At 37.4% G+C, this 20,652-nt stretch overlaps 1 protein-coding gene across 1 annotated transcript in view; it reads left to right on the forward strand.

The window, feature by feature from the left end:
- MTBP (MDM2 binding protein) overlaps positions 1–18,918 on the forward strand; it is a 28,461-nt gene extending 9,543 nt beyond the window's left edge. The window contains exons 12-22 of the mRNA XM_058814598.1: positions 2,129–2,302; positions 3,425–3,538; positions 4,760–4,924; positions 5,272–5,365; positions 7,018–7,173; positions 9,282–9,377; positions 12,443–12,709; positions 13,908–14,160; positions 15,297–15,410; positions 17,084–17,149; positions 18,550–18,918. Of these exons, the coding sequence (XP_058670581.1) occupies positions 2,129–2,302; positions 3,425–3,538; positions 4,760–4,924; positions 5,272–5,365; positions 7,018–7,173; positions 9,282–9,377; positions 12,443–12,709; positions 13,908–14,160; positions 15,297–15,410; positions 17,084–17,149; positions 18,550–18,585 (1,535 nt within the window). The 3' untranslated portion in view covers positions 18,586–18,918. The remainder of the gene's footprint in view (positions 1–2,128; positions 2,303–3,424; positions 3,539–4,759; positions 4,925–5,271; positions 5,366–7,017; positions 7,174–9,281; positions 9,378–12,442; positions 12,710–13,907; positions 14,161–15,296; positions 15,411–17,083; positions 17,150–18,549) is intronic.
- The last annotated feature ends 1,734 nt before the right edge of the window (positions 18,919–20,652 follow it).

Genomic DNA, 20,652 nt, shown 5'->3' on the forward strand with positions numbered 1-20,652 from the left:
AGGTTAAAAGGAACTTGGTGGTAACCCAGTGCTTAAAGTACTTACCTGGGATACAGTGAAGTGCTGGATTCTGCCTTCTTTCATAATCTTGTCATTTATACGTGGTCTAATACATAATTAATGTAGATTCCAAGGAACAGTGACTATTTCTGTTGCCAACTTAGGACAATTTTTTTAAACAACTATGCAGATCAGGATGTCTCCTATTTGTGACTGATATTTTTTTCAGGTTTAGGGGCAGGAAAAAATGGAGAGGAATTATGGAATGGGTGCTGGCAGTGTTGCCTTTTTGCCAACCTGGAAATGAAACTTGAGATAATTTTAGTGAGGAGGTAATATAAAAGAGAATCTTTAATGAAGGCCTTCAGAGGCAGTTATGGAAAGATGTCCACAAAAGCCCACCCCCCCTGAGGATGAGTACATTTATATGTTTTAGGAAATTAGCATAATTCATAAAACACTTAGGAAGACGAGTGGTAATGTAATTCCCCCCAGGTCAAGCCCCTTTTCTGGCGCCCTCCTTCAGCACTAGTTGTACTTTGTCCATGAGGATGTATCTTAAAGAGTTGTTCTGAGCCTTGGTTCCCAGGAAGAGCCAAGATAGCATGGGGCCTTGTACCTCCTGGCGCTTGGAGCTCTGGAATTTTTGTCTTTCTCTTTAGGGAAAGGCTGTGGAAAAGTATTGGGAAAACTAGCTACTAATACAATAGGTGACAGAGTTAGAAATATATGTGTGACAAATACAGAGAACATATAAAAGCAAAAAGGCAAAACCCAAACAGCATCCGCATTATATAGATGTAAAGTTATCTCTGCATGTTTGAAAGTGGTAGTGTATGGAGGGTGTGGAGCTGGTCACAGCAGCAGCATTTGTATTTGTTGGAGAGATACTGCTGATGCAGCCAAATGAGCACAAGATCCCCAGTGTTTGCAGGATATTTGTCCTGTGCTCCAGTGGAAGGGTATTGTACAACTATTAATTATTGTGTGATCAGTAATACACAATAGGTTCTTATTAAGCCTCTTGAGTAAAATTTACAATAGGAGGAGAAACATTGCTTTTTAAATGTATCTTTTGTTTAGTTGAAAACTGTTTATTTTTTAGTGGCTAACACTAATCTCACTGTATTAAGGATTTGTGAATACTTCATCTCTCCCATCTGTGGGGAAGGTATGATTCTTGGTATCGATAGTTCTTGAATGCTAAGATTAAAACGTGAAATAAAAGTTTATTCATCAGGAATCAGCTTGAGATTCCAAGATAAACTGGAAAAGGAATATATTTCAAATGACATGGGAAGCAGGACAATATAACAATGTTTCTGGAACATTTTTTTCCTTATTGTTCTTTTTTCTTTCTCTGAATTTATGTATTGAGGTAGTGAGGTTTACCCTCTTTTCCCATGTCTAACTATAAATTTTCAACAAACACAGGAATATGTTATTTCTTGCTAACAAAAATTTATGATACTGATAAATGTTAAGTTCCCATAAAGTTAATTATTGAGACAGTACTGCAGATATCTTATGAAATTAAAATATTTGATTTTTGAAATTTAGTACATCAAGAAGTATTCATTATCTTGATCGCTATGTCTTCCAAGGTGCTGTAAAATGTTTTCTGTGTGGAAAGATAGCAAACCCATCCTTTCAGTGTTACCGTCAGGTCCCACATTAATTTACTTTCACAACTGCATTCTATATGCCAGTGTTCAAAAATAGAATGTCTTTATCTTTCATCCAGGCACAAGGGTAAAGCAGGGAGTGAAGCTTTTGTTAATGAATAATGCAGTGTCCTTGGGAAGAGTGTGTATAATACTTGCTTTTCTTCTAGGGTTGTATGTTTGTCCATTGAACACTTACATTATTTTGATGCACATATGCAGAAAGGCCTGGTTTTACCCAGCAGAACAGACACTTCTCTTTGTTATTTCCTATGAAAATGTAACTTTGCCAGTTAAAGGCTTGCCTGTTACTTAGCCCAGTTAAAGAACTCTTGGTTGGTGATTAGTAAGATTTCTCACAGAACAGAAGAAAGCAAATGAAAGAATTTTGATGGTGGATTATAGTTTGTTTTAAAGATGTTTTCCTGAGGGTGTTTCACAGTTATGTCTTGATGTTTGTTAAGTTCCAGAAATTGAACTGAAAGGAGAATCTTGCCGATACTATTTCTTGCTACAAGGCAATGGCTCTGGAGGATGTAAAGCAACCTTGATTCATTCAGCTGGCCAGATCAATGGGATGGCCACTCTTGCTGCAGTAAATGGAAAGCTAAAGGCAAAAGCAGAAGAAACAGATTCAGGTAAGAGTGATCACTTATTTATTAGTGAGTGTCTGAATGCAGGAAATGGTAAGTTCTAAAATTCGTAAGTTCCTTTTATTCATTCCAGTCAGTATTAAAAGAAGGAAAACAAGGAGAAATATTGCATCTTTTATGAAAGTGTCTTTTAAGTATACTTTTCCAGATCCATAAGAAAATATACTAAGAGCTTTTTTATTCACAGAATTTACTGCTACGACATTTTTACAACTGACTATGCAAAGTTATTGTCATTTATTTCTCATAATCGAGATAAGTTGAAATTTGTTTATTGTAAAGGATGTACAGGTAATATTAATGAAAAACAAATTTGTGAAGCTTAAAGTTCAGGAAGTGTGTGTTGGTGTATAGACTGACCAGCCCATGCCAAAAATCTGTGTAAATATCTCTTGAAAGTTCTGTTTCACTGATGATTTAAAATAAAAACGGCAAGGCCCGTAGACAAGTTGAGTTTTGTTATAACCTTCAGTCCCTTTGCTGATGTTACTGCAGAGTGTTTAAGGTATGAGCTGGCACTCCTATCCTAACTGCTCCACTAGGGAAGAGCAGGTGTGCAGCCATTTATCATGGAGTAGTTATCATGTTACAACTGCACCTACCAGATAACTCTACTAACTCCTGTATCTGTTTCAATAACACTGGCAGAGAAAAGGAGCACAGTGACCTGCATCTTAGCTACTTAATTCCTTATTATTGAAATAAATCTGTGTGTGGTAGGACTGACTACTCAGCCATTTATCCTAATTAAAATCCCATTAGTACAGTGTCAGAGGATTGAAAGTCCTTGACCATATGTTGGGAGAAAAGTTTTCTTCCGTGGTATCAAACCTAGGATCTTTTTACCTTCTTTAAATGTTTGTCATGTTGTGTTGGCATTATACATGTTTTGTACAGAAATTCAAAAATAGTCAGGCATCTCTTAGAAGTGATCCTCCTGATGTTCAATTGGAATTAATTAGTTTGGTTTTTCAATGATTGGCCATATTTTAAAGTCTCATTGTTTCTTTTGAATATGAGATTTTTATGTTTCCTATGTTTATATCTTTTATTAAGTAATGACTCCAAAGAGAGATTTATAATAAAAATTTCTTCTAATCTGTACAGGCTTTCATATTTCTGACTTTATCAAGTCTCTGCCATGCTATTATGGAGAGGATATTGTACAGAGAGAAACAAAACTGTCACGTCTCCAAGTCTTTGCCTTGAAGGAGTATCTCAGTAAGTAATGGGAAACCTCTGGTAATTCTCAAACTGGTATTTAAAAGGTCTTTGTTTCACATTGGATGGGATGGCTCACCTTACAAAACTGGACTTGTTTGACAACCAAAGTGTGTGAATCACTTTGTGAAGAAATAGCAGAAGTTTAAAAAGAAACTTGGAAATACATCCATGTTTATCTGTCAGATAATGGAAAAGAGAACACTGTATTAGTGCTGGTGGTTGTTACATGAATACTCTGAATTTTTGAGCATAGCATTGAAATAATTCTATGCAATTTTATGATGATTTCCCCTTTACTGCTGGATATGCCTTCTACAAAAATAAGAATTCTGGTTTGGGTTTTTCAGCTTTTTAAAATTTTATTCTTTCTTTGAAAAGTCTTAAGCAGCAGAGGAAAACCATGCATTGGAGATTTGTTAGATTTATCATGATGCATCATCCATAATAAAAACTTGAAGGATCGTCCTCCTTAGATTTTTGACATTGCAGAGAAGTCCATTTGAGTGTCCTGACTTTTTTTTCCATCTTAAGTCCATTGCTTAAAGAGACTCAATTAAAAGAAAAAATGCTTCAGAGTGATTGTCTGGCTTATTGAAAATGGCATGCTGTAGAGGTAATTTAAGTGTATTATCATTAACAGAATAGCAGCTTAAAGAAAATAAGATTTCTGTAAGTAGTCTTGTCTCCCACCCCACACCCCCAGCTAACTCAGTCATTCTCAGATTCCTGTCTGCTTCAGCCCTGAGGCTGGGCCTGCTTTAGAGCTTGTGTTTTAGTTTCTTTTGAGTGGGTCACCCATTTCCATTAAGAGGCTGAGTAGGAGCAGTTGGGATTCACTGATTGTCCTAAATCATACCAAAATTAGCTGATCCTTGATATTATGACCAAAGAGACCAGAACAGGCTATCAGTGACTCAGCAAGTCCAGGTGTTTGTCTCTGGGGGATTCAAACCTGGATACACTCAGAAATGCATACACCCAGAAGTTAAAGGACAATAAAATCATGAATCATGTGTGACTTCAGCTATTCTCACTGCTGTTTTTTCACTTGTCTTTGGAATAAACCACCCATGTCTTACTGGCGCAATAGTGTGTCAAGTTAACTTACTTTTGTTATGGGTTCTGGGTGGGGATTTTCTTGTGTAATTGTATTTTAGTGGGCTCTTGTTGTTCTTTGTTACTAAGCAGATGCAGTACCTTTTATTTTTTCTTTTCTAGAGAGAAAGGAATTGACCAAGCAGCCTCTAGTTATTTCTACCAATGAGTTTAAAAGCTTATTAAAACTCACAAGAGAATGTTTTTTGGACCTGTGCAGCACTAATCTTCCTAAACCTGTTCTACAGAAGGTCTGCAATAAAACCAGGTCATGCACTGAGACTTGTGGTAAGTATTTTTATTTATAAAATTTGCTGCGTATTTTCCTTGGATGTTTTCTCATACTCATTGTCAATCTTTTACTAAAAGGAGTAATTTTTAACAAAAGGGGAAAGAAAAAGTAAAGCAGCTTTCTAGGCTTATTTTGCAAACTGAAATTACCCTTGCATTTCTTTTTTCTTCCTTGACAAAAAAAAGTCCAGAAAACATTTCTGATTGCATCACCAATGTTGTATTTTGTTTACATACTTTTAGAGAGTGGCATTGAGGAATATCTATAGATAAAGGACTGTATATCTGTCTCTTTAAGGAATAAGATTGTTTATTTAGGATTGTTCAACATGTGTTTCTTGCAGAGTCTGATTTAATAGAGCCAAATCCACTGGAGTGGCCAGAAAGACATGTTCTTCAGAATTTGGAAAACTTTGAAAAAAACAAGCAAAAAATGAGGTAATAATGAAATACTGGTGATTTTCTTTGGAGCAGCCATTAAACTTTACTATAAAGGAACTTTATGTGTTGATAACCATACTGTAAACTGTTTACACTTACTGATAATCTTTCAAAGAGGCTAAAACTATTTTTCTGTCAATTTCCAAAGGTGTAATTTATTGGTGTTTAAAGAAGTATTGTTTTGATTTTTATTGACTAAATGCAACTGGGACCTAGCTAAAAGTATAATAGTTCTAAAACTAAATTACCAAAATGGCACTTCTAGAAAATAGTAGCTATGGTAGGAAAACATACAAAAGCTTTTCTTTCTCACAACATACCCTAATAAATATAAATATTTTAGCTGTATTTGCCAACATGTGCAGCGTGTTCTGATCTCATATTTCCTAGTCAGTTGATAACATATATCAGAAATTGATAGTCAATAGTTGATACCATATGTCAAGTAATTTTGAAGTCAAAGAGCATATTGGTTTCATGTTTAAATTTATATTTAGTTATGTTTTACCTTCAGTACTGTTCTCATGAAACCCATAGGTCTTTGTTTCACTTAAGACAGCCTGTTGATTTCAGTTGAGCTCTCACTTTATATAAGACTTGTCAAGGAATGTTTAGGTTGTGAATTAGAAAAAGGTTCTTTACCCAGGCTGTGGTTGGGCACTGAACAGGCTCCCCAGGGCAGTGGTCACAGCACTGACAGAGCTCAAGGGGAGTTTGGGCAATGCTCTCAGGCACAGGGTGTGACTCTTGGGGATGGTGCTGTGCAGGGCCAGGAGGTGACTCGGTGATCCTTGTGGTCCTTTCCTGCTCAGCCAATGCTGGGATTCTGTGGCTTAATGGTCTTTGCTAATGTTAATGTTCTTGCTGACAGAGCTGTAGAGGCAAGTGTCCAGCTGTCCTTTTCTGAGTCACTTCCATCCCATTTCTCTCAAGTACCATAGGTAGCCATGGCTTAGATTGGAGTTCTGCACATGGTAAATTCTCACATTAGCTTTCTCATGGTGGTATTACTATCATCATCATCATCATCATCGTTATTGTTATTATTATTGGCTTTTGTTTCTCAAACAAGTAAAGTTCTTCCTTTTAATTAGCTGTCAAAAAGCTTCCTAAAGGACCTTTCTCTTACATAGTCAGTGTTAATTTTATTGTTCATCATCTGAACTGAGTATCTTTCTTACCTTGTGTCAGGATACAATGTGTTGCTTAAAAAGTGAGAAGAGGGAGAATTTTGATGTACTTGATTGAAAACACTAAAAAAGAGTGGAGGGTTGCATGCAGTAGTGACTGTATAGTTCCTTTCCTGTATATTGGGTAATTTTTTTTTTATGGGAACCAATTTTTGTTCAAAAAAAAGAAAAAAGGGGTGAATAATCATCTTCCCATGTTGTATTTTATAACCACACTCTAAATTCTTGAAGAAACTACTTTCTTCAGTCAAATGTTAGAGAATTTGCACCAATTATCATGTTCTTTATCATGAACATCTGTGTTAATGTTCTCAAGGAGCAACTTCGTTCATTTTACTTTAGTACTAGTTTAATTGCGCTAGGGTAGCAATGATTTAATATTTTTTTTAATATTAAATGAGTTTATTAGTTTATTAAAAAAAATCTTAGATTGGTCTTTGCTTGCTGCCTTTTTTGCAGAGTTCCTCTGTTTGCACATTCACCTGAGCAGCTGCTGGGACACAAGGACAGCCAGAGGGAGTCCCTGACCTTGCTGGATGCCAAAGAGCTGCTCAAGTTTTTCACCCCAGAGGGGCTGCCCGTGGGGGAGCTCCAGCCCCTGCCAGTTCCCAGGCGGTATGAGCATCTTAGAGCCACTAACACCAAACTCACAGCTGGTGTAGGGGGTGTAAAAAGGGTGGAGTGGGAGTCACAGAATGGCCTAACTGGATTTGACTTTATAACTTGCAACATCCTTATGTCACATGCCTGCCAGTGAAATGAACTATTTTGGTCTCCAGTCAGTATTGCTATTTAGTTCTTTCAGAAATGGCTGGAGATGATGATCTTGCTCCTAGGCATTTAAATAACAAAATCATCACCTGAAGCACAAACTGGTTACTGGTAGAGCCCTGCCAAACTGCTACTGCCCTATATGTCCATTTCCAAAAGAGTATTTCTAGTAAAGCAGAAGCTACTGTGGTAGAGCTTTAATTTTTTGGGTGTGATTTCTTTCAGTGGAGGGGAGTCTAGGTGGGAAGACAAAATAAGAAAATATTTGAGCCTATTTAACTGTGTTTGTCTCCTGTCATGCTTTTTATAGATTCATGGAGTTACTGGTATAGTTTTCAGGATCTGTACATCTATTAGAGTTAAGGCCAGACTCTGTAAGAGTCAGATGGTGTTTGTAGAAGCAGAACTTGTACTATTTATGGAGTGTGTCACAGAGTGCTAGGTAGGCAAGACAGTCTTTGCAGTCACTACAATTATATTTGTTGACCTTTTTAATACTGAATAATAAAACTATGATGCAATTATTTGATACAGCCCTTGATCATTTTTCAGACTTCATTATAATAATAAGAGTGCTTGTGCAAGGGAAAGGTTCTGTAGTATTTTGGATTTTCGGTAGGATTTTTGAGAGTTGTGTAAAATAGTTACTGAAGTTTTGAAACTAAACTGAATATGTTCTGAGCAGACAATTCAAGCAAATTAGAAAATATGCAGTAAAGATTTAGAATCTCCTACTGGGTTGTTAATGAGTGGAGAAGATTTAGAATTTTGGCTAAAATATTTTCCTTCCAACTAGTTGTGTGGGAAAGAAGTGAATAAATTTTCACTAAAAAACCTTTTTTTAGTCTTTGATTTTTTTCCAAGCCTCCAGAGATGCACTATAGCATAGAATACCTTGAGTGTCTTGAATGATTTGCTTTGAGCTACAGATGAGTGAGATGTGAATTTGAATTGAGTCCAGCAGAACACTGTACTCTGAGCTGCTCACTCCCCTAGCAGTTGCTTTGACTAAATTCTCTGGAATTATGAGGAGCTTTGCACAGTAGGTGATCAAGAACAGTGAATATGGACCTAAGGATCTTCCTGACCAACAGAAGGATTGAAGAGATTTTGAGAGAGAATTAAAGGCATGTTCACTTGTTTTCTGTGTTTGAGCTTAGATAGAAGTTTGATAGATTACAGTTTTGGCTGACAGTCTTTCCAAATTATCATTTTGCTAGATTCAGTATCACATCTTTCCTGGATGTTTTTCTCAGATTATTCCAGTGGAAATGGTGTAGAGGCAGTCTATATGAATAAAATCTGAAGCAACGTGTAAGTTTCAGATTCTGTTACATCTTGCCTTTTTGTCTTCCCTTCTTTAGAGGTAAATGTCAGGGTATGTTGAGATCTGGCAGCAGGATCTTTCTGTCTGCCTTGCTATGGCTTATTCCCTTGAAATACCCTCAAACAAATACACTCACTCTTATGATTTAGCTGTAGAGTTGCTAGCTGGAATTGAAATATCCCAGGAAACAAGCCATTAGTTCTGAAGGCTGGGAAAAGATGAGTGTTAGGTGAGGCAACAATTTGAAGGGAAGGAATTCACTACTTACAGTGTGTGATTGAGAAATGGGAGGTCACTTCCCAGTTCCTCTCAGTTCATTCTACCACTCAGGTGTCCCATTGTGATATTGCCTAGTTTTATTGATAACTTGTTTGGAGCAGTGACCTAGCCATCTGAGAAATGTCTAAGAGCTTCTGCAACAATAATAGCTGAGTAGGAATTAGTTGAACTTAAATTCTCACTTCAGTACAGATTTAATTTTCCATTAATGCTTTACCCTCGGGGCTTAGCTGCAAGACATGCTGTTTTGTTCTTCATATGTGAAGGCATTTATTTCTGATTTTTGGAAGTATAATTTATCCTGAAGGTAACTGGTTAAAATAGATCTTTATTTTCCTCCTTTCAGTGAAAATGCATTTCTTTTGACACCAGACCTTACTCCTCGAAAACTCAGAGGTTTGCCTTTTGAAAAAGCAGCTGGATGCCATTACCATGGACTTGAGTAAGTTTCCTTCTTTTCTCAGATTTACTCTTTAGTTTCCAGTCTAAGTGTAATTAGAAATGTTTCAAGCAACATGTTAAGGGTATGTTAATTATGGATTAAATGTCACTGGTTTCAATTGCAACATTGCTGCCTTGATGGTAATGTAGAAACATTGAAGGTCTTTTTTTCTCAGTTGTACTTCTGTGTCTCTCCTCAGTGTCTCTGAAAATTTTAATTCAGAGCTACAAATGGCAAGGGAATTAGTACATATCAAGTTCCTAGTGAAGCACATGTTTTAAGTACATGCATAGTTTCTGCTTTGATATTTAATTGTTGACACTTTAAGACTGATAGTCAGGAGGTTTAATGAGAGCTGCTGTGATGCTGCTACCTGTATGTTCAGGGAGCCTGAAAACACCAGCAGGCAAGTGTTAGTGCTGAGGATGTTCTAAAGGATCCATATGGCTAGGACTGTTAGTTCATCTCAGCCAGCCAGCAATAGTTATTTGTCAAAGCAGACAAATGGGCAAACTGTCACATAATGTAGCTGTATAAAAATAGTCTAGAAAAGTACAAATATTGACATTGAGAAGAAAAGGAAAAAGGCTACAGAAATGCTGGAGTAGATAATTAAGCATAACTCTTCCATAGAGACAGTCTTAATGCAGCATATATTAAGAAATGCAGTGGATACCAAGCATAGTTAGTTCAGTTTTTGTGCAAGCTTCTGCTGCCTCCTAAAATCACATTTTCAGATTATCAGAATTGACTGACAATGCTGCTGGTATTTTTTCCCTATTCATTTTACAAATAGTTTGATTAAGTCTGTATTTAGTATCTGCTGATTTTAGCCAAGTTTTATAGGGCAATGGAGCACTCCTATCTCTTTAGTTATCTCTTTTTCTAAGCAGTAATTCATGAGCCTGTTAGCCTTTTTAGATTTGTGATAAGTGGCACAGAGAGGCAACTGGGTAGAAAAGAGAAATGCATATGGTGGGTGTGGGAAGAAACCACTTGTCTGTTGTCTGTTGCTATGTGATATCTTGCTGCCCTGCCTGACCTCAGCAAGGAGTGTGCCTGAGATTCCAAATTAGGACAGCACAGCTTGTGCTACCCCTTCTGGCAAAATGGGACAGATATAGACTGCAGGGTGTTGTGGAGAGGAGGAAGATCCTGGCATATTAATATTGCAAGGGCAATGTGCTTAGCAGAGTGGGAGGGAAGCAGTAGAGTGGGAGGTAGTGTAGGAGCAGAACATATTGTAACAAGAGAATTCAGATGTGTTTGGTACTATGCAGTTTTCATCTGCCCAGCTGCTGGATTTATATTCGGAGGTAAAGTCTTGTCAAAAAACCAAGGAGCAGCAGTTATCATAGAATGGTCTGAGTTGGAAGGGACCTTAAATATCATCTAATTGCAGCCTCCATGCCATGGGCAGGGACACCAACATCTCACAATTTTTTCCCCAGAGCTGCTCTTAATTAATTTTTCACTCAGCCTGTATTATTGCTGGCATTGCCCTTACACAGGTGCAGGACCTTGCACTTGGCTTTGTTGAACCTCATCAGGTTTGCACAGGGCCACCTCTCAAGCCTCTGGATGGCACCCCTTCCCTCTAGTGTTGACCATGCCACAGAGCTCTGTGTCAATGGCAGACTGCTTTCCTGAAGTCCAGGGGTGAGCTTCCTGTGTGCTCTGCTTGCTGCCCTGAGGATCCCAAACTCCACTATTTAATGGTCACTGCAGCCAAGGCTGCCGTTGAGCTTCACATTCCACACCACCCCCTCCTTCTTGGTGGGCACAAGATCCAGCATAGCACCTCACCTCACTCAGAGAAGGAAGTTACCAGTGCAGTCCAAGAGCCTCCTGGATTGCCTCTGTCCTACATATTGGCCCTCCAACAGATTATTTGGATGGCTGAAGTCCCCCATGAAGACCAGGACTTGTGAACATCAGGCTGTTCCTATTTATGATTAAGTCAAATTTTTGGTGTAATGAACATGTGCCAGACACTTGAATGCTGTTTTGCACAGAGAAAGCAATTGCCATTAAAGCAGTGAGTAAAATAGCAATTTAACTTCTAAAGCTAAATGGATTTTTTTATCTTTGTAGGGTATGTGACTACTCAGGGTACTGAGAATATAAATAAGAAAAATTAAATACCTTGAAATTTTGAAGTTCAGACAGCTTACTCTCTTATCAGATAATGAATTTATTTCTAGTAGAAAGTCTTCCTCAACTGTAGAAATTTGATTCATCAGCCAGTTATTTTCTCCTTGAATATGAAAATACTCCAAAGAAAATGGAGACATCAGAACTAGCAATTTAACATGACTCCATGCCAAGAGATAAAAGTAAAGAATGTGTCTTGCATTCCTGAGAGTAGGAAACATTGCTGAGCAGTTTGATGGGTGGGCAGAGCAAGAGCTCACACTGCTTAAAACAATTTGTAACAGAGGCTGGAATAAGACAGGGTTTACTGTTACCTTTCCCTGCACTACAGTAAGTTACTGGGTGATGAGACACTGTTCTCTTGCAAGTAATCCTGGAAATCATTTATACCAGAGAAAAGTTAGTTAGGATGCATTTTGTGTTACCTCGTGTGTTTCACTGAGTTAGCACTTGTTCATTTGTTATCTTTCAGCCCCACTGTAGTTATTACAGTTTGTTCTGTTGATTTGGTTGATCAAACCACTTATTCATTGTAGTCAATAGGAAGCTTGTGCTTCTTCAGTGATACTTTTTTGTATTTTTAGTACTTAAAAAATGTGAATCTCTCATACAGCAGTGTTTATCTCAGACAAAGCTAAAAGTTGCATTTCAAAGAGTTTGAATCTTACAAGAACAGGGTAAAGAGTTACAAATAGTATATAGTTCAGCTTCTTTGTTGGAGTTGGACTTAAGTAGAGCAAAATCCAGGCAAATATTAATTTACTGGGCTGTTAAAAGTTGTATTTCAGAACAGTATAGCAGTTCAAACAAAAAAAGGCTTTGGAGTTCACATGACTGTCAAAAGTAAGTTTTTTGATTGTAATAAAACAGAGACTTTCTCTCACAGGTTTCTCACCCAATTTTAATTTTAGATACTGTCTTGATGACAGAAGAGCCTTGGAGAGAGATGTGGGATATGCTGAACTTCAAACTCGCCTTATTCGCTATGAAACTCAGACTACTTGCACCAAAGAGTGCTGCCCTGTGCCTCTTGTCCTGAGTCCTCTCCCATCTCCTGCAGTCTTGTCAGAGCCTGGAAGTGTCCCTGATGGAGAGACTTTGCAAACTGAATTCAAAACAGAGACATCAAGGCTAAAACGCAGATCAAAAGACCTGGATTACTTTTATCCCAAGAAAAGGTAATGCACTGAATAAAATGAATCTTTAGCATGAAATGTTTCAGTGGTCTCTTGTGAGCTGCATCTTTTCATTTCAAAATGTTTTAGTGAAGCTATCTAGGCAAATGTTCTAGTTGTTTAATCCTCTTCTGTAGGTTTTTTTTTTTCCTCAAGTGTGATCTCTGATCAATGGCATTAGATTAATCAAAACCATGCAGCACAGGCACACTTTGTTTAACAGATTTGGGGTTATATCCTGCAGTCTCAAGTGCCTTTGAAAAGATGAATCCTAGCTTCATCTAGGATTGAAACAGTCAGGGGTCCTGTACTACAAATAAACAGCTAAAGGTTTAGAAAGCCAAAGATTGTACAAACAAAATAATTGAATTTCTCATCCAAAGGACTGCTGGCATAAGATGACCTACCAAAATCCAATCTTATTGTCAGCCTTGTTTATTAAAGTCTTTTCTGGAAGTTTAGTTTTAAAGATTTCCCTTTCTATCTTGTCCTCACTCAGAAGATGCAAACTCTATCACTGAATAATAGCTGCTAGGTAACAATATTTCCAAATTCACTTTTTTACTGTAATACTTCACTTCTTCCTTATTTCCAGGTTGATAGCCTTTGCATTCCAATCACCATAAGCCTTTAACAGAAGTCTGATTTTAGAAATAAGTATATCTTTTGCAGCTTACCGAATAGTTAGAAAAGAAGATGTGATTATACTTAACATTTTGTAAATTGGCATTTGGAATTACTAATGCTCTTACAGTTGAAGGATCAAGGATTACAATGTTCCCATAGAATTATGATGCTCAACTTTCTGTAGTTGAGTTGTGACATTCCTGTAGGGCCAAAAGAAATGAGATAGTTTGAAGAAGTTTTGTCTCATCCGAAGACTGGAGACGAATTCTCTTCCCAAGAGTTTTATTATCTTAGTTACCTGATTTCTTCAATTTGTTTCTAGACCTTTTTAATCAGAGGTGCAATGGGTCTACATATCACAGCCCAATGCAGTCAGCAGAGTGCTCTTCTAATACAAAATATCTTACAGAATAGAATCCTGTCTTGCTGTCTGCTGTTTTCAGATGTTGTTTGCAGGAATGCTCAGTCCTTACTGCTCTGAAGCAGCAGCCTCTGTAGCAGAAACAATGGCACTAAAAGAGTCGGTAGAAAACCTGAGAGTGACTTTTATAGGGTTTTTTCCTGTTCTTTGTAGGCTGAGCAGATGTGAGAGCACAGAGTCGCTGCTGTGGCAGGCAGGGGGGAGCAACAGCAGGAGTCACCGTGCAGTGGCTGTGCCGAGGAAGCGCTGGGACAGGGACAGGGACAGGGACAGGTCCCCTGGTGCGGCTGCAGCGCCATCAAACCCGCCCGGCCACGGCCACCGAGCTGCCGCCAGCGCTGGCCCGGCCGCACAGCCCGGGCCTGCCAGGCCAGAGAAGGAGTCGAGATCCCAGAAACACACCAGGGTAAAAATCTGCCTTGTTCTCGTAGTGAAGAAGAGCTCTTTAACTTCCTTCCATGGGACTTGATTTGTAAACATTTTTTAACTCAAGGTGAATTATCTTCATCTGTGTTTGTTACTGAATTTCATTCTGTTCACTTGTGTAAGTGAATCACTGAGGAGGGTGCTGCAGAAGCAAAGAATGAGAAAGTGTGCAAAGATAATTTTATCATGCCCAGAAAATTAAGGCTGAGAGAGATAACAATGAGGAATAAAAAAGGTGGAAATGAATAGCAATTAATAAGAGTTATGAAATATAGATGATTAATGTAAAACCTAAAGGCACCAAAGACATACATGTTCTGGAAGGGTCAAAGGCATCATGGAGGAACAGCCTAGTCTGAGAATAAAGAAATTTCTGTAGTTTTATAAATCCATTAATTGAGATAGCAGTTAAATAATTTGGTGGAATAATGTTTAATTATTAGCTGTGTATATTAGGAATGCCTCTTCTAAAATACAATGTACAAAACTATTTCTGACTTGGTGATACAAATTTTAAATTAATCCCAGGGTACAAGAAGAACACTGCAAGAATCTTAAGGTACTGTCAAAGGCAAGTTGGAATTGTCCAAAGAAGCATAAATGGGTGTGACTCATTCAGACTTACAGCAGAGTTTAAACATCTCTGATGTAAAGAATGTCAGAGGAAATTATCTAATGAGACTTTAGCATCAGATTTTAAATTTTTTTTAATATGTATGTATCAAACAAAGGAATGTGTATGTGTAAGTGTATTTAATATGCATGTATCAAACAAGTACAGCAAAAAGTGATAATTTTATATATATATTATTTTGGAGAAAAAAAAACCCAAGATAATATTGACTTCCTTTTTATCTTCCAAGCTCCATGTGACTGTTCACTGATCTTTGACATGTAAGCATTTTTTTTATATTTTAAAATGAAGGAAATGGAGATAGACTGTTAAATAACTGCTCAGATTCAGGCAGTGAGCTGATCACGTTTGGCAATAGATTGAAGGCAGGCAAGATCCCAAAAGATCAGGTTTTCTGTGTTGGGCTTTTTTGCTTCCCATGGACAATTTTTCATGTCAATAGTTGGGATGAACTTCTGAGTATGTTTTCTTCTGTTTCCAAGATGCTGAAGGAGGTGGTTGCTAAGACTCTTCAAAAACATGGAATTGCAGAAGATCATAAGTGCTTTGCATCATGCAGCCAGCGTCTATTTGAGATATCAAAATTCTACTTAAAGGTAACTAGAAGACACACTCTTACAGCTCTTTATTCTTAGTTAAGTGAAACCACCTAAATAAAACTTGAGATAGCATGTGGGATATTCAGAGTTGATTAAGCTAATATTTCCCCGTGGTGTGTTAGTCATGTGTAGGTTGTGTGGAGAGACCTTTGGACTTGTTGTCAAATGGAGAAGGTAGTTTTGCAATATAATTTGGTGGGGTTTTGCTTGTTTTAAAACCTCCTAAAGCAGTAGCCTTTTATACATAGTGAAATAATATGCTAGAGCATGGGCCTGTTAGGTTAGGTCACTCCTAAGAGCTGCAGCAGCTGAGGAGGCAATAGAGTATCTCCCAGCTGTAGCTGTGACAGCTCAGCTTTCTCCTTTGTTCTAAGGTTGTTGGCTCAATAAGAATCTTACAGAACTGACTCAGAAAATGCAGCTCCCTGACATGATGTTCTCTGTTATCTCACACATACTGGCTCAGCAGCACCCTGTAGAATTGCATCAACCTCATGTTTAGGGGGAGATGAGAATTCTTTCCACAATACCTAGGAGACTGTGAGTCAATGCTGAAGCCCATATTACTTGGTCTAAGCACAAAATCAAGTTAATTACAGTATGGAGTGATTAAAAGCTATTGCTCACCAGCTGAGCTGCTGTTCTCTTCATTTGCATGTGTTTAACCTATCACTGTGGGTGAACCAGCTCAGTTTAGTCAACTCCAGTAATGGTGCTTTAAGCTAAAAGAAAGTTGAGCAGGGCTGGATGCTCACACAATCAGAACATCTTGCTGATAAGCATCAATTTCTTAAATAATTGGAAGACAGTTGTGCAGTCATTCTCTGAGTGCTCCCAACATCTCCCTGAAATATGCCCTGAAGGAAGATCTCCTAATCCAAAATCAGAAAGGGCTGCAGGTAGGGATGTGTAAGTAGAGCAAATCAGGGTTTGTAGTTCCATTTCAAGTAGAAAAGGAAAAGGAAGAATGTGGCAGTGATCCTGTCCTTTCTAGGGAGAGGTGTCCCAGGATTGTCTTCTCCTGAGCTGTCTTGCAGCTCCAAGTCTGTGGGAGTCCTTTGAATCTTTTGTGTGCTGCATAATTCAAAAGCATGGTAACATAGGTATCATTTTCCTCTGGAGACAAGTAGTAAATGCATCTTCTTTCTCTCCAGGCAAGGTTTTGTTCTTGCTTTGTTTAAAAGAGTAGATGAGGTTGGACTCATTAAATGGACTGCAAAACAGAAAAGCCATTCTGGATTTTTTCCCTTTTCTGCACTGGTTTTCCTTTCTGATGTCTGCTTCTCTGTTCTTTGCCACAACTCTGTATTACAGGGTAAGCTCACAGCTGATTTCCATGTTTATATAGAAACGGGATTTCAGTCAAGACTGTAAGAACTTTGAATATCATTGAAGAAAAAATACTGGAAATTGTGCAGATATATGCAGAAATTTAGGAAGACTCAATCATAATTGAGTACTAGGTTTGGACTGCTGTAAGGAAACCTGTAACCCATTGGAAGAGATTTAAATGACTGTCTTTATTTTATTAAAAAAGCAAAGGCAAATAATTATTGTTTTGTTCTGAACAAGGTGATAAAAGTGTTACACTGTCCTGGTTATCAGGGCTCATATAACCCAAATTAGAGTGACTGTATGCTGACTTCTGTGGCTTTTTGTTTCATATTTAGGACCTAAAAACTTCTAGAGGACTTCTTGATGAAATGAAGAAAACAGCAAATAGCAATGCTAAGCAGGTAAGACCATGTGTTTACTTATTCCTGTACATAACTACATGATGGTTTAGTCCACAGCTTTAAGAGATGAAAGGTGCATTTGGGTCTCATTTCACTCTGATCTCACTCTCAGGCAGTAGTTCCAAGGGAAAATTTCCAGGTATTGGATGGTATTTTAGTTACAGCTGCCAAGATGATGTGCCACAGTGAGAAACAGAAATTAAGACAATAAATGTTTCTACATCACTGAAACAAACAGGAAAAAAAAAGAGATGAAATTTTTCTTTAATTAGGATCATTAGGGAGTTCTTCTTTTCTTGTGTTTAAGGAAATAACATTTTAAAGATTAGGAAGTAATAAGCAGGTCTATGAAAGGAAATAATTTTTTTAAAAGAAGCAATGAAAATGAGTAATTTTAGGCTTGTGAGTAACTGTAAGCACAAGGGACATCAGGTGAGGTTATTTGTGCATAATGTGGTACTTACATGCACAGCAGCACAGAGCAAATGACAGAAGTAAATATTCCTCCAGAAATTAAGTAACTCTGGTACTAAGTTCTGAGCCATACACTGAAGTGACTCCATGATTTGGGGAAAAAAAAGGGAAAAAAGCATAATGCAGAATTACAGTGCAGTTTTCATAATTATAAATTATATGGAAGAATTTGAACTGAGGTGGGTAAGTAATAGAAAGAAAGCTGCTAGATCCCCAGAGAACTTATTGTATGAGAGCAGTATTTGCTGTGTTCTGTGCTGTATTCCTTTGTGGATTGCTTTGTATCAATGATAAGGTTCAAAATCTATTGGGTTGTGATGTTTGGTGTTGAACTGGGCTATTGTGCTGATACACTGCTTCTCACCTCCATCTTTGGGTAGAAAATTGGTCAGTTTTTGTATATTTGCTGTTGGCAAAAGGCATTAAAATTGGTGTTCTCCTAAACTGCTTATGTCTCTGTATTAGAGAGTATTTAGTCAGTGGTATGAACAACTGCCCTGTTTGGAAAGCAGCAGTGATAATGGAGGTAGAGACAGCAGTGCACAAATTATCCTTCATTCTTTCTTCTCTGGCATTAGGAACTTTTACTGCCGGAAGCATGAGCTGTTTGGCATTATGTGCACCTTCTTGCTGGTATATGGAGAGAATGGGGTGAAGTATTTCAATTCAGGGGTTCTAAAAATGCCTTTTCCTGAAGACAAAGCAGTCTGTAAGATTAAATACAATTCCAGGGTAATGCTGTATCCTCTCAGATTATTAACAATACCTTCTTCTCCTGAGTAGTTTGCTTTTAAATCCTGTTTAATAAATAATACACAAATGGTGACAAAGGACTAAAGAAAGAATTGATAACTATGAGCTGTTCTTAATTTGCTTTCAAAACCAGGAGGTATGTAAATTGTTTGCTTTCTCAATTATTTGCCCAGGTGATTGAATGGGTTTTGGAGAAGACTAGCAAGTAGAGACACTGTGTGGATTCTATTCACACCTTCCCAGGAGCTGTGGAGACAGAGCACTTCTGACTTGAGAAGCATTATGCTGCCCAATGCACACACAGATCTGCACACTGGGAGGACTGTGGTCAGTGGAGTTATATAGACTCATTCTTCAAGCACTGGAGCAAGGTTGGAAACTTTTTTTACTGAAAGTTTTTAATGTTTTTTTTAAATTCAAATGAAAAGAGGTTGTATTTTATATGTGTATTTATTATGTTTGTTAAAACTAATATAGCTTGACTTGATTTATAAAGCTTTGTATATTTTTCAACCAGTGTATTTGGTTTTTATATGAATAAATACTCCCACATATTTAATTTTGATAACTACTACTTTGTTTTTCCTTTTTGTGTGAAGATCTCTATTCTACTTCAGCTAGCTCTTGTATAAAAGCTGTTTACAGCATCAGCCATTGACAGTTTATATACTAATTAATAACAGTTCCTATTCTGCAGGTGAAAACAAACACAATCAGAATTTGAACCATAATTATCTCTGTGTTGTAATATAAGGAAGAAAAAAGCATGGCTTGAAACATGGTGCAAGGTCCCATTAAAGAAAGGTTCTTTGTTTTACAAGCTGACTTTTCAGTATAATTTCCTGCATGCTCTTTGTAACACTCCTTAGAAAAATATCTAAGGAGAGGTCTGAGATTTCTTTTCCTGGAAGAGGAGAAAATCAAAGCAATACTGGTAATGAGGATGGTGAGAACTGGAAAAGAGCTGGTGTGCTATGCTGAAATGTAAGGAAAAAAAGAGTTTCTGGCTGTGTTGCAAACACAGTAAAATACTAAATTTGGCCTCTTAGTTTAATCTCTGGCATGTATCTGGCTGGGACTAATGTAATTATTCAAGTTAGTATTTTGTTGAGATGTGGAGTTCATACTAAGCTTTCTGTATTAAGGATTTCCTATTTATCATATAAACTAACAGGATTAAAACTGATAGAGATGCAGGGCTATTGTTTGCTATATTATCCCAGTAGGAAAATAGATTAAGCAATACAAATATAAATGAAATGTAATATTGTGAAAAAATAATCGAACTAAACCATGTGGAGGTTAGACTTAATACTGTAAAATCTGTGCTTTCTCTAAAGAGCCTTCCTGATTTTGGGACATTATTCTTTGCTTAATTCTATCTGGTGTAAAGCTAAGCCCTAAGGAGGTTCTTCATGTCTTAACAGGATCTTGAGTTCATCTGTTCTGTTGCTTTGTTCCCAAGTTTACCAGTCCTGAACTCTACCAGACCTTTCCTGGCTGGGTGTGTACTTGGTTTAACTGAGCTGCAAGAGGAGAGCTCTGCAGTTGTTCTGCTGTGACAGTGGGCTCTAGTGAGTACTGTGTGCATCTAAGCCCAGGACAAACATAACTACTTGTCAGATGGATTTCATTTGTCTGCAGAATGCCACGCATCCACAGCATCCCAGTTTTAGTGATTTGGTGAAATAGAAATGAAATGAAGAGAGTTATTTATATAATCATCTAATAAGTGCATGCACAGAATTGCTCCAATGTAATGATTACTGTGAATGGCTCACATTTCTTTGCATTCAATATAAAACAAGAAAGTAATGAAGACATTAACCTTTCTTAACATCTTATAGTGAATCAGGAAAGGCTCTACATCCAGAGAGAGAAAAGCTGTAAGCTGTAGCCTTATCTCTTCAGCCTGAATGCTGATACTTTTGTCTGAATACTAAAGCAAGCCACTGAGAGTTGTATTTTCTACTTAATTTTGGGAAGTTTATATATTTGTAATTTGAAAAACTTTGTAGTTAATAATAATACCTAAATTGATAAGTAAAAGTACAGAAGCTCTACATTTCATAAATCCTTGAGGCTAGCTGCCATGAGCAAAGAAAATACCTTCAGGAAAGTAATTAATACTTTGAACTGGTTTTCTTGTACTTCAAGTAGAACCCAATGCTTACTGGTTTAATTAATTCTGTAGACTCAAAGACTGGCCTGAAATAATCGGCAGGAAAGCAGTTAGGGAAGCATAAGCATTTTGATGTTCTGGTTTTCTGCACAGT

Source organism: Ammospiza caudacuta, chromosome 1, assembly GCF_027887145.1.
Source record: "Ammospiza caudacuta isolate bAmmCau1 chromosome 1, bAmmCau1.pri, whole genome shotgun sequence".
NCBI lineage: Eukaryota > Metazoa > Chordata > Aves > Passeriformes > Passerellidae > Ammospiza > Ammospiza caudacuta.